The sequence below is a fragment of the Salvelinus alpinus genome, chromosome 1, assembly GCF_045679555.1.
Source record: "Salvelinus alpinus chromosome 1, SLU_Salpinus.1, whole genome shotgun sequence".
Lineage (NCBI taxonomy): Eukaryota > Metazoa > Chordata > Actinopteri > Salmoniformes > Salmonidae > Salvelinus > Salvelinus alpinus.
Window position 1 is genome coordinate 48,547,657 of NC_092086.1, and position 13,700 is coordinate 48,561,356.

Consider the following 13,700-nt stretch of genomic DNA (forward strand, 5'->3'; position numbering starts at 1 on the left):
ACTTGAAACTTAATAGATATGTAGATAGGTAAATAGATAGATAGATATATGCACATCTTGGCGTTGTGAGCGAGAGTACACTGCAGTATGGCTCATTCAGGGGACGCATGCTGTACTGAAGTTACTCCAACTCTCCCAAGTTGATACTGCTCTGCAATTCCATTGGCCAGAAACACACTGGGAAGGGGTGGGAATCTGTTTCCAGAGCCCCCTTATCCCCATCCCTCCTCCTCTCGACATTACTTTGAAACCAACCACAGAAAGTTGCAGGGGGAACTTGAAACTGTCTGATTGGGCCATGCAAGTTGCACAAAGGAAAAGTCAAGCAGCCTCTTGCAGGCGAGCAAACAGCAACAGGTTTTCGCTCACCGGGACAACTGCATAAATTGTATTAATTATTCCGTTATTTATAGCCAAAATACCGAAGCTACGGAATATAAAAAGTTTCTGTAAATTGTATTACTTTATCAAGTTAAATAGAGGAGATTTGTTATTGATCAGCTCACAATGAAAATGGATTTTCGAACGAGTTATGTGACTTTTTTCGCAGTGATCATGCCGTCATTGATGATATCAGCGCAAGGGGATAATGGCATTGCTTTCCCGGACCACGGATTTTGCCAGCCTATTTCAATCCCACTATGCACGGACATCGCCTACAATCAAACTATCATGCCCAATCTGGTGGGGCATTACAATCAAGAGGACGCAGGACTGGAGGTGCACCAGTTTTACCCCTTGGTAAAGGTACAGTGCTCGCCGGAACTTAAATTCTTCCTATGTTCAATGTATGCGCCTGTTTGTACAGTTTTGGAAAAGGCCATTCCACCCTGTCGCTCAATTTGCGAGAGGGCAAAGCACGGCTGCGAGGCGCTCATGAATAAATTTGGGTTCCAGTGGCCAGAACGCCTCCGGTGCGAGAATTTCCCCGTGCTTGGAGACGGGCACATTTGCGTGGGTCAGAATGAATCTACTGCCACTGCCCCGCCCGTACACATGCCAGTCCCTGGAACCCCTGGCGTCCATGTCTACTCCACATCAGACAGGCCTTTCCGCTGTCCATCTGTGCTCAAAGTCCCCACTTATCTGAATTATTCGTTTCTGGGGGAGCTGGATTGTGGAGCACCATGTGAACACTCCAGGAGCAGTGGAGGCTACATGTTCTTCAATGATAAAGAGATTTATTTTGCACGCATATGGATCCTCATCTGGTCGTCTCTGTGCTGTGCCTCCACCCTATTCACCGTCACCACCTACCTAGTGGACATGCAGCGCTTCAAGTACCCAGAGAGGCCCATCATCTTCCTTTCTGGGTGCTACACCATGGTCTCCATAGCCTATATCGCTGGCTACTTCCTGGGGGACAAGGTGGTGTGCAATGACAGCTTCACCCCAGACGGATATAAGACCATAGTCCAGGGGACCAAGAAGGAAGGCTGCACCATCCTCTTCATGATGCTGTATTTCTTCAGCATGGCCAGCTCCATCTGGTGGGTCATCCTGTCCCTCACCTGGTTCCTGGCAGCTGGGATGAAGTGGGGGCATGAGGCTATTGAGGCCAACTCCCAGTACTTCCACCTGGCAGCCTGGGCGGTGCCCGCCGTGAAGACCATCAGCATCCTGGCCATGGGGCAGATCGAGGGGGACGTGCTCAGTGGGGTGTGCTTTGTGGGCCTCAACAGCCTGAACCCCATACGGGGCTTTGTCCTGGCCCCCCTCTTCATCTACCTTTTCATCGGTACCTCCTTCCTCCTGGCCGGCTTCGTGTCCCTGTTCCGCATCCGCACCATCATGAAGCACGACGGCACCAAGACGGAGAAGCTGGAGCGCCTGATGGTGCGCATCGGGGTGTTCAGCGTGCTCTACACCGTCCCCGCCACCATCGTCATCGCCTGCTTCTTCTACGAGCAGGCCTTCCGCCACCACTGGGAGAGAAGCTGGGTCAGTCGTAACTGTAAAGGCTTAGCCATCCCCTGCCCCATGCAGTACACCCCCCGCATGACCCCCGACTTCACCGTCTACATGATCAAGTACCTGATGACTCTCATAGTGGGCATCACCTCCGGGTTCTGGATCTGGTCTGGCAAGACACTCCAGTCCTGGCGCAAGTTCTATACCAGACTCTCAAATCGTAGGCATGGAGAGACCACTGTCTAGGGAGGGAGGCCAAAACATGGGACTTGTTTTTGGACATTCATTTGGATGTTTTATAGTGTGTTTTTCTCCCTCCTATTTGTTTACTCACTGTCAGAGACTCAGTGGTACTTTTATACATTGACCATCAGATACTGTCAGTATTTTATGGAACATTGACAGAATTTTTAAGAAGTCAAATATTGCATGCCAAAATCAAGCTTTAAGAGTCGGGGGGTGGGGGACGGGGGTCTTGACCAAAGGACAAACTGTTGCTCACCTGAAGAATGGCCAAACCTCAGAATGACCAAACAACAAAGGTGTTCAGTGGATGCCATGTGCTGAAGTGCTCTCTCTCTTCCCCCACTCTGTTCCTACTCCCTTTTTAAGTTATCAGCCATAAAAACAGTGTGAGTGAGAATCCAGCTGGGAATACAGTGAGCGGGGGAAGGAAGGAGGCCTGAAAGGACAGGCGGCCATTTTAAGACTTTATTTTCACTCTGTGAACGTGTGAGATGTAATTAAATGCTGTAAATAGGAATTGTAAAATATAAAATTATATATTTGTATTTAAAGAAAGGACATGTTTTGTTTTGTCTTCCGACAGCCGTAGTGCCTGGTTAACTAGCACCCCTTCTGAAAGGAGCCATAGAGGCACACACTGTCTGTCTCTTAGTGCTGTTTTCACTGGCAGTATGACACACACATTTGAAGTTTCTCCTGTCAAACCCAGATCTGTAATCATTTTCCTTCTGATGTATCAGATCAGGGAAGCTGGGTTGTAGTAAAGGCAGTCTTTGGCTGTGCATTTTCCCTACTTAGCCCTTCTCCTTCCTCTCCCCCCACCAATTAAATCCCTAGGAGCTGAGCTGAGCTGGGTGGTAGGGGTGAAGACAAGGCTGCAAGGACACTGTGGTCATGCCTCCAGGGTGGGAAAGCGAGCCCTAATTGTCAGTACTACACTCCATTACCAAAAAGTCACACCAAAAAGATCCACTTCTGGAGACTGTTGCTCAAACTGTTAAAAAAAAAAAAAAGTATTTTGAAAAACGAAATCAAAGAAGAATCAGGTATTTTAATGTTGTCACGTGAAAAGTGGTGTGAATCTGGCAACCGTGAATCTGGCAACCACTAATCAACAAATGTATCTCACGTGATTTGCTGGGGGGGTTAGGGGATGGGAAGGTGACGACAAAATAAAAGCCACATGATTTTTGTTTTGTTTTGCTGTGTGTGTCCTGTGTTATCTTGACTAGCAGGATTATTTTCTTGAACTTGTCTATTTCGTTTGTCTTTTAATTAAAAAGTGATTTTCTTACCACTACATTACAGCTCAGAATGTGCTAATAAAATAGTTATAGTATGGAAATGATAACATTATACATATGGTCACTGTCTGAAAGTAAGGGTTTGTCGATGAGGGTTAGAAAAGGGGTTCCCTGTTACTATATTGTTCTATACTACACCACAAACTATGCGGTGTCATTTCAAGAGCTACCGTTATTTCTTAGAACTGAGTGGTAACATGTTAATGCACAAAGATGTAAGTGAAGTTACAAAATGGTGGTCTCTGCCCAACTTCACCAGGTCCATCATAAATTCCCAGTTCCCTAATTAAATGACCATAAAAAGGATTTCTACATCATGTTATAAAGTTATGGTTCAACAAAAATGGGATAGGGTTGAAACCTCTATGGCTTTGGTTGGAGGGGGCTTAGCTGTACCACGGTGTATGCTCCAGGTTCAAACTAACAATGCCCCCTTTGGAAACAATCCAAATGCTGGGTATTATAAACATCACTGTGCCTCTGTTGAAGAGGGGATCACATTTGGGCTCTGATGTATGTCTTGAGGCCACGCAGTTTTACGGGCTGGACCCAATACAATGGCCTCCTTCACTCCAAAGTCATTCAGTTACGATGATGAGGTGCTGTAAGAAGCCCTACTTTAACGTGCTCTTGTGTGCACAACGCGTGGCTGTACGTACGTGAGCCTTGTCTGTCGGTAGACTTGCCCGTCTGGCCGCATCTCTCTCTCAGCTATCTCTCTCTTGCTCTCTCATGATGGGTGGCTAAAATAGGCCTACTCTGAGAAGTCTCCATCACGCTGCCCTCGCCAATGTGTTGACAGTTGAGTCATACCTCAACATCTGTTAGCTTTCAGACTGTGTGGCGGCTGCCACGAGGATGCATTACCCTGACGCTGCTCGCCAAGGTAACATTGGATACCTGGAATGACATACCCTAAGATGGAATATTAGCTTCTATGCCAATAAGAACTTGAGTATGCTACTTTGTGTGGGTGTGGGTGTGTGTGTGTTTCTTTGTGAACATGGCATTCGTCTCTACATGCGAGTGAAGCAAAGGAAAAGAATGGTGCTTGGCTTCACAGAGTACTTTATCTTTCAAGAAACGTTTTAAAGTAAACACAATATTGAGCTGGAATCCCCCGAGTGATAGATGGCTGAAACTGAACCTCCTCTGTGGTGATGTAATGAAATAAATATAGTGCTGGCTGGAGAAAGTGGATACCCCCGGACCCCCAACACCTCCAGCACTGAGGATATGAGGAATACTTCCAAAACATACTGTAAGCATACAGTGCCTTCAGAAAGTATTCACACCCCTTGACTTTTTCCACATTGTATTGTGTTACAGACGGAATTTTGAAAAATGTAATTGAGATTTTGGGTCACACAATTTTGGGTTACACACAATACACCATAATGTCAAAGTGAAATTATGTTTTTAGAAATGTTTACAAATTTATAAAAAATGTAAAGCTGAAATGTCTTCAGTCAATAAGTATTCAACCCTTTTGTTATGACAAGCCTAAATAAGTTCAGGAGGAAAAATGTGCTTAACTTGTCACATAATAAGTTGCATGGACTCACTCTGTGCAATAATAGTGTTTAACATGATTTTTAAATGACTACCCCATCTCTGTGCCCCACACAAACAATGATCTGTAAGGTCCCTCAGTCAAGCAGTGAATTCCAAGCAAGGATTCAACCACAAAGACCAGGGAGGTTTTCCAATGGTTCACAAAGAAGGGCAGCTATTGGTAAATGGCAAAAAAAGAAGCGTACATTGAATATCTCTTTGTTCATGGTGAAGTTATTAATTACACATTGGATGGGGTATCAATACACACAGTCACTACAAAGATACAGGTGCCCTTCCTAACTCAGTTGCCGGAGAGGAAGAAAACCACTCAGGGATTTCACCATGAGGCCAATTGTGATTTTAAAACAGTTACAGAGTTTAATGGCTGTGATAGGAGATAACTGAGGATGGATCAATAACATTGTAGAAGTTACCCCACAATACTAACATAAATGACAGAGTGAAAATAAGGAATCCTGTACAGAATAATCTTTTTTGCAATAAGGCACTAAAGCAATACTTTTTAAAAAATGTGGCAAAGAAATTAACTTTTTGTTCTGAAAACAAAGCTTTATGTTTGGGGAAAATCCAACACATTACTGAGTACCACTCTTAATATTTTCAAGCATGGTGGTGGCTGCATCATGTTATGGGTACGCTTGTCATCGAAAAGGACTAGGGAGTTTTTTTTACGATAAAAATAAATGGAATAGAGCTAAACACAGGCATAATCCTAGAGGGAAACTTGGTTCAGTCTGATTTCCAACAGACACTGGGAGACAAATTCACCTTTCAGCAAGACAATTACCTGAAACACAAGGCCAAATATACACTGGAGTTGCTTACCAAGACGGCATTGAATGTTCCTGAGTGGCATTGTTACAGTTTTGACTTAAATCATTTTGAAAATCTATGGCAATACTTGAAAATGGCTGTCTAGCAATGATCAACAACCAACTTGACAGAGCTTGAAGAATTTCTTAAAGAATAATGGGCAAATATTGTACAATCCAGGTGTGCAAAGCCCTTAGAGACTTACCCAGAAAGACTCACAGCTGTAATCGCTGCCAAAGGTGATTCTAACATGTATTGACTGAGAGGGTTGAATACTTATCTAAATCAATACATAAGTGTTTTATTTTCCATTAATTAATTAATACATTTTATAATTTTTATTCCACTTTGACATTAGAGTATTTTGTTAAGATAGTTGACAAAAAAAATACAATTAAATCCATTTGAATCCCACTTTGTAACAACAAAATGTGGAAAAAGTCACGCGGTGTGAATACTTTCTGAACAGCTCCTGTATGTAAGAAAGGAATAGAATTGGATTACCAATTTTTCACCTAATCTACAACAAGAAATCTATAGAGGTAGACTTGACGATATGCAGGGCTTCAACAGTTTGTACTCGCTGAAGACCACTGGATATTTCCCCTCGTCAGATAAGATCTATCGTTTGTCTGTCTTGTACAGAAAGAGGGGGCAGTGTATGGCATGGTACAGTATAAGTACCAGGGTTGTAACAACTGACAGGTACAGTATGTGTGATTTAGGACAGCAAAAGAGACCATGCCTTGTTGGGGGGAAAAATACATAAATCTAACTGTCCCACTTATGTTCTGCTCCTCCACACCTCTTTGTGCCTCAGCCCTAGCTCCCCCTTTCTTTCTCCTCCCTGCCCCCCTCTTTCTCTTCCCCTCTTCACTCTGATAAATGGGGGGAATGCAGTGAGTCAGTGGAGCAGCGCCGGGCCTTGGCCCAGTGACAGTCTCCTGTGAGCTGCCTCACTTCAAAAGGGCCGCTGAAACCCGACTAGCTCCTTGTAAACAGGGCTGCCTGGCCTGAAGGCCCGCTTCCTGCGCTTAACTCAACTTAATGACTGGCTTGTTTGGCTTTTCAGTGAAGCAGAGAGAGACGAATGAGGAGAGAGAGAAAAGAGAAGGGGGGGAGGTTGGCGGGGTGGGGTGGTTTCAGGTAGAGTCTAAGATTGTTACAAGGGGTGGGCGGGGAGGGGGATTGGAAGGTATTTTGGAAAATGCACTTTAATAGGGGTGCTTTTTTTCTTCCTCTCAAGGTAAGAAAGAAGGGAATAAAAGGAGTATCAGGGTAGGGAAAGATGTTGCTGCCATATTGTACATTTGTAGAAGAAGAAAAAGTGTATTTTCGGAGCCTGAAAACTAAACAGAAACAGAAGCCCAGATTCACTTTTCAGAATGTTTGAGTTTCGCCAGCAAAGCCCTGTTCACTTGATATTCTCAGTCAGGAAACCTGAAGTCTGATAGCATGACTCAGCAGGGAGACTGTAGACCTTTACATGGTTTATACCTTTTGTCCTTTTGTACTATATGTAGAGGTATGATGACTATCACCCTGTACACAGGTCTCACATTTATTGCATAGAGACACATCTATCAAGCTAAATGTATTACCGGGAAAAAAGTTGCTGTCTATGTAGACCAGATATTGTCTGTTTTCTGCGCGCTATTGACCAAGTCTCTTCTAGGTGGTCTCAGCTAAGCTTGTCTATGCTGTGGATTAGCTCTCTCTCTTTGTTGGTCTGAGATCTGCCATGCTGCCATATTCTCTCCTCGAGGGCAAGAAGGGACAAGCAGCGGATTGGGCAGAAAGAGAGAAAGAATGCTCTTCCAGAGAATGTTAATAATGTGATCTCATATCACCCTGATTGAAAGAAGCAATCAGAGGCTGTTAACAAAGATGGACCATGTTGTTGGTCTGAAAAAAAAAGAGACAAATAGGGGAGTGAAAAAAGTTGCTCTCTGTGAAAGTTAGCATGAAAAAAGATGAAGGTAAAAAAAAAGACCCAGACTTCAGTCTGTTACTAATCAAGTCCTGCTCTGATCTCAGAGAGGTGTATCATGCTCTGAGCGCTTATGCTCAGTTAGTTATAGTCAGACATTAGCCCTGCTAAATCAGGGCAGTTTAGATTTTCCAGCGCTCTCCATATCTTTGGATCTCGTTTTCCCCTTGAAATCAAAACAGGAAGTCCAATATGTTCCCTCTCCTCCTATTCCCTGCATGGATTGCTTCCTGAGGCCACCGTATAGATTTGGGGGAGGGGTAATCAGAGAGTTGGCAGGAGAAAGGAGGTTAAAATGTGCATTTTCAGTTTCTATGTTACAGAGGCCCTCCGCTTCAATATAGTGGTATCCTGCTCGGTCACAGTGCTTCTCTTCGGGCAGACCCATTGCAAATGGCCATGAAATGCATTTTAACATGAGTGTTTTTAATGTCCTGTCCTGGTTTTATCAGTATGCTGTGAGAGTCTTTGTGGACATAGTTCTAGATTTATTAGGCAGCAGTTGAAATGTTCACAGATTCCTTGACTGGACACTATCAGGGGAAAAGATACACAGAAAGAGAAGGGAATGGATATTTGGAAAGCCTACTCTCAACTCCTCGACTTTGGATGATCTTACCAACTGGCCACTCAGTCAAGATAGTCCATGGTCTGTTCTGGGGCTCAGAGGATTTGTAAGTTAACTACAGCAGTAGGGAACGGAACAGAAGCAGACAACAACTGTGGTGGCAGAGCCTCTGTTACAACCAGCCTCACTTGCTCCACCCCCTCCTTGGCTCACTCTCACGCCCCACACACACCATTTGTCTGGGGTTTTATGACCCACAGAGTACACACAGGCCATTCAGAGTTGGCTTCAGTGAGATAGACGGGTGGGGCTCAGGCTAGGCAGGCAGGCAGGCAGGCACACACACACACACACACACACACACACACACACACACACACACACACACACACACACACACACACACACACACACACACACACACACACACACACACACACACACACACACACACACACACACACAAACCATGGGGTGTGTGGTAAAGAGAGAGGGAGTCTGGGTGTTTGTGCTAGAGAGAGAGCGAGCGAGAGGGAGTCTGGGTATGTGTGGTAGAGAGCGAGAGGGAGTCTGGGGGTGTGTGGTAGAAAGAGAGAGAGAGAGCGAGAGGGAGTCTGGGGGTGTGTGGTAGAGAGAGCGTGAGTCTGGGGGGGGGGGTGGTAGAGAGAGAGAGAGAGAGAGAGAGAGAGAGAGGGAGTCTGGGTTTGTGTGATAGAGAGAGGGTCAAGAGAGAGAGGGAGTCTGGGTGTGTGTGGTAGACAGGGTCGGGAGAGAGGGAGTGCCCCTGAGCTGCTCCAGCTGCTGCCCAGAGTGGTGCTGACAGCTGCGTTACGTATATTTTGGGAGCCTGGAGTTCGCCTGGGATAATAATGGGCTTGATTTGGAGGAGAGAGGGGGGTTGATACATAGCCAGACACCACACTGTGTATACAACCATGCCACTCCTCGGGCCATGGCACGAGTATAGGTTAACAATCTGGTGATGAGAATACAAACAGAGCACTGGGGGGAATTCTTCTAGTCAATGTCATCATCTTCTATTGTGTTCGCGCAACTGACTGTGAATGATCTCCTATAATAAGAAACTCCAGCAACTGTTGTGCTCCAGGCAGTACATGAAACAGTCGATTACAACTCTAATCCAACCTGTATACGACCCAGACAGTTCTGTTTGAGTTGGTTTCCAGCTATTGTTGTCCTGACTCCCGTGGCACAGAGCCCTTGCTAAGACAAACACATACACCGGTGGTCAGCTAGGTTGAAGGATTGGGGTGAAAGCACTTACTGTCCCACCTCAGTGCACAGGAAGCCACCTGTCTGACGTAGCTGTGTTCACTGGTTGGAGCTCGCTGCCTGGCCTTCTGAATCAGCCTCTGTATAGTAGCTGTGTGGTACAGCACAGAGAGCTCCTATGGCAACTCAGCTGACCTGCAGACCTGAAACTGAGAGAGGGCGGGGTTCACGGGCTAGAATAGACCTCCGTGACTGATGTGAAGATTTAGTGGTCAGTTAGAACCCTAAGCCTAAACCTACACTCTACAACATAGGAAACTAGCGCCACTAGCCTTAGGGTTCCAAAACATATGAAATGGAGCAAAGAAAAGACATATCATTTTTTTTGAATATATCCAAATAATTAAATTAGAAAACATAGAAATTTGACATTGTAGTTAAATATCACAATTATAACGCTCATGCTATCTAATCACAATGCTTCCTTGGCATCTCAACTTAGTTGACCTAAGTTGTATACATCTGAAAGATACAGTATTTTTCTACAGTTCCTCTCCTCTGTGGTTCTGCAGGCTCTGGAACCCTTCAGGCTCCTGGTGATGACTCATTTCTTCGGCTCCTTTCTGGCGAGCGTCGATCCCCGTTTTAATGGGAGCCTTCTTAACTGCTCTTTCAGAGGAATTTACAACCCTGGCCCTCACCGCTCGCGCACTCACTCGGCCCACGAGATGGGAGGGAGGGGAGCACACTGGCGCATTGTCCTGACACAGCCAGGAGTGGAAATGTACCACCAGAAGCGAGGTGGTGGGACTGGCGGCAGGGCATGTGTTCCTGAGCATGTGATTGCGTGCCTGTATGTGTAAGTGAGTGAATGAGTGAGTGGATAAAGGAGAAGGGCTGGAGCGCTGTAGGTTCTCTCTGTAATTTCTCTCTCCCTGTGCAGCGTAATCACTTCCATCTGAGCCCTGCCCAAAGAGAGAGAGAGAGAGAAATGGTGGAGGGGCCTCGTCAAGGAGGTGAGAGTTAAACACACACACCCATATCATATGCACACACTCATAAATAACCCATATTCCTGCAGACACACAACACCCACTAATATACACATCCAGTCTACATATTCTCATTCCAAAAACGTACTAACAGTAGAACAGTCACATTCTACAAAGCTTTCAGACAAGCAAAAACACCCTAACAGTCATGTCCAGTCTCGCACCACTCATCAAATCCTTCTGGGACATTATTACATTTGCTACTACTAGCCCTCTAAACCAGTCATATCAGAAAAAGAAAAAAAAACATTTAATCTCATTGAAAACTTTAGCCCACACTATCAATAGAAATTGATTGAGCAACTCTTAGCATTGTGTGGTTATGGTAAGGGCATAAGACCGCATTTTCTCATTTCCTTCCTTCAATCGTGAGGTTGTTTCTTCCTCTTTGTTGGGGGTGGTTCCATCTGTCCTGCTGCACATGTTGAGCTGTATGTTGGAAGGCCTTGGGGAGAGACAGACAGGCTCTCCAGACCAGACGTTCATGGTCAACGTGCAGCGTAACTAATAATAATCAAAAAATTAAAACAGGCCCTTCTGCACAGAAAACCCTCTGCCAAGCGGACCGCTCAGATAGATCTCCGCTGTACCGCTGACCACAGGGACAACTAAAGTAGGCCAATCCTAATGCTGAATGAGGTCTTATCAGTTCTATGTCGTCCTTTACCATCCTTCAGAACAGAGGCTGAATGAGAAGATGAAAGTAAAAAGAGAAAAATAAAAGGTGAAAGGAGAGATGCCGTGTGATCTTATCAGAGAGAGAGAGAGAGAGAACATTCCTGAAGCGACTGCAGGCTACATACAGACAGTGAATAGAGGCCCCGTAGGCTTGGATTTAGTGGTGTCTGCTGCCTGCCAGTGCTGCTGGTTTGAACATTTCCTCTGAATCACCAGAAAAAGTATCCTAAATTACACCATGCCCCCCTGGCACACATTACAGTATTAAACATTCTGAGGAGAAGAGGAGAGGAGGTCCATGACTTTACCTAAGCGTTCTTCTATCTCTAGTGAGCAACATCCTCTGCTGCTCTTCCATCCCCAGTCACTCACACTGGGTTAGCTCACTTCTACATGTCCTGTTATCCTGGGTGACACAGGGCGCAGCCACTCTGTCATGGTTTTAGCACAGTTACAAATGTCTGCTCTTGCTAAATGTTTGTTTTCTTCTGCTGGGTCAATATGTCTAATAACTAACAAGGGTCCTGAAATCATACAAATTGGGGTTGCTGGCCTGGATGTTGGCTGAATTAGGGATTGACAACATAATCCTCAATAACAGAAGACTTGCTGGGAGCCCATCCAATTTCCTGGCGATGTTGAGTACTACTACTGACCTAGTTACTGACATTACAGGGGCCGGGCCAGGTAGAGCAGCAGGCAGGCCCCACAGCAGACAGACAGCAGTCTCCTGTCTCCATCGAAGCCAGCCAGAGGCCCAGTGTTCCTGTTTCACTGTAGGCCAAGGGAGACCCGCCTTCAGCCCAGCCCGCCGCCATGGGTCCAGCGTCCGGCTGACGGATACACTTTGGATCCACTAACAGGCAGGGTGGGGTGCAGTAAGAGTGCTCGTAAAACACCGGGCATAAAATGTGAGTTTATCAATAAAGCTTCCTGTTCAGACGGGGGGGAATGTGCTTGGATGGAGAGCGATGGAGGTGGCGGAGCTGCAGCCTTAGCTGATACCAGCTGTCTGAATAAACTCTAATTAGCACCACACCCCAGGAGGTGACAGGAGCAAATGTTCCTAGTAAACCACCCAGGAACAACAGCCTAAATAACATGGGAGAATGACTGTGTGTGACAGGTGACCGCCTCACCTCCTGGACCAAATGGCCTGGTGAAACACGGCAGACACAGAATAGAGACATTCAAAACGACAACAAAAACAAATCAACTCAACAATGTGTGAATTCAAGCTGCACTGTTATTCCTACACCCTTACCTCCACCACCATAAAAATGCTGAACATTCCAGAAAGAAAAAAACAACTAAACAAAAAATCCCTGATTAAAATTCAATATTGGGAAAGACAATAGGCTGCACAGGATCTAAACTGCATTATGATGAGAGTCACAGCATTCTCCCCCAATTTGCGATAGAATAGCGTGGGCATTGTCATGGGTATATGGTTTTAGCATCGGGCTGGATCTTGACCGAAGCCGTTCCCTCCCTCCTTAACCCAAATTCTCTCTCTTCTTGACATCCCGAAAGAGCTCAATTCCCATGATGCATCCCACTGATAACTGATAAAATGATAATAACACAGTAAGTACAATGATGCAACATGTGACCTAAGTAGAACATCTGATATGTTGTTTTACCTCTATGAGACCCTGTACGATGCGGGCGGCACCCAGCCTCTTCAGGGACTCTTTGATCACCTGCACAAAGCCCTGGAGGGACGACACACACACACACACACACACACACACACACACACACACACACACACACACACACACACACACACACACACACACACACACACACACACACACACACACACACACACACACACACACACACACACACACACACACACACACACACACACACACACAGAGTGTTGTGAATCCTCTCTTCCTGTGACTAAATGAGCTGTTAATGAACTGTCTGTCCTCCGGGGGCCACAGTGTCTGCAGTCAGTCACTCAGAGAACCAGCTGATATATATTGACCGTGTTTAACTTTATCCCCTCAAGTCCCTGCTTGTCTTACTTGCTGAATTGCAGACCTCCAGGATCTGAGCTAAGCATGACTAAAAGCTTGTTATTATAGGTTTTAGTGAAAAGACTCAGGGCATTTTAGATAAAGCCTCATTACTCTTTAGGGCCCTTAAAACCTCTCATCATTGTCACAGCAATTCCCATGTAGGGAATCATGATCACCTTTTTGTTAACCTCATCTAAGGCCTTTGTAACCCCCTCGCCCTTCCCTGTGCTGGTTAACATTGACCCTCTGGTAGATTTTGTCTGTGGTGACGACTTTCACACAGGCCACAGAATC

The 13,700-nt window shown here is 45.5% G+C and overlaps 1 protein-coding gene across 1 annotated transcript; it reads left to right on the top strand.

Moving 5' to 3' along the window:
- Positions 1 to 257: 257 nt before the first annotated feature.
- Positions 258 to 3,457, top strand: LOC139578552 (frizzled-2-like). Its single transcript, XM_071406295.1, has one exon. The coding sequence runs from the start codon at positions 508 to 510 to the stop codon at positions 2,155 to 2,157; it is 1,650 nt and encodes a 549-aa protein (XP_071262396.1). The 5' UTR covers positions 258 to 507; the 3' UTR covers positions 2,158 to 3,457.
- Positions 3,458 to 13,700: the final 10,243 nt, after the last annotated feature.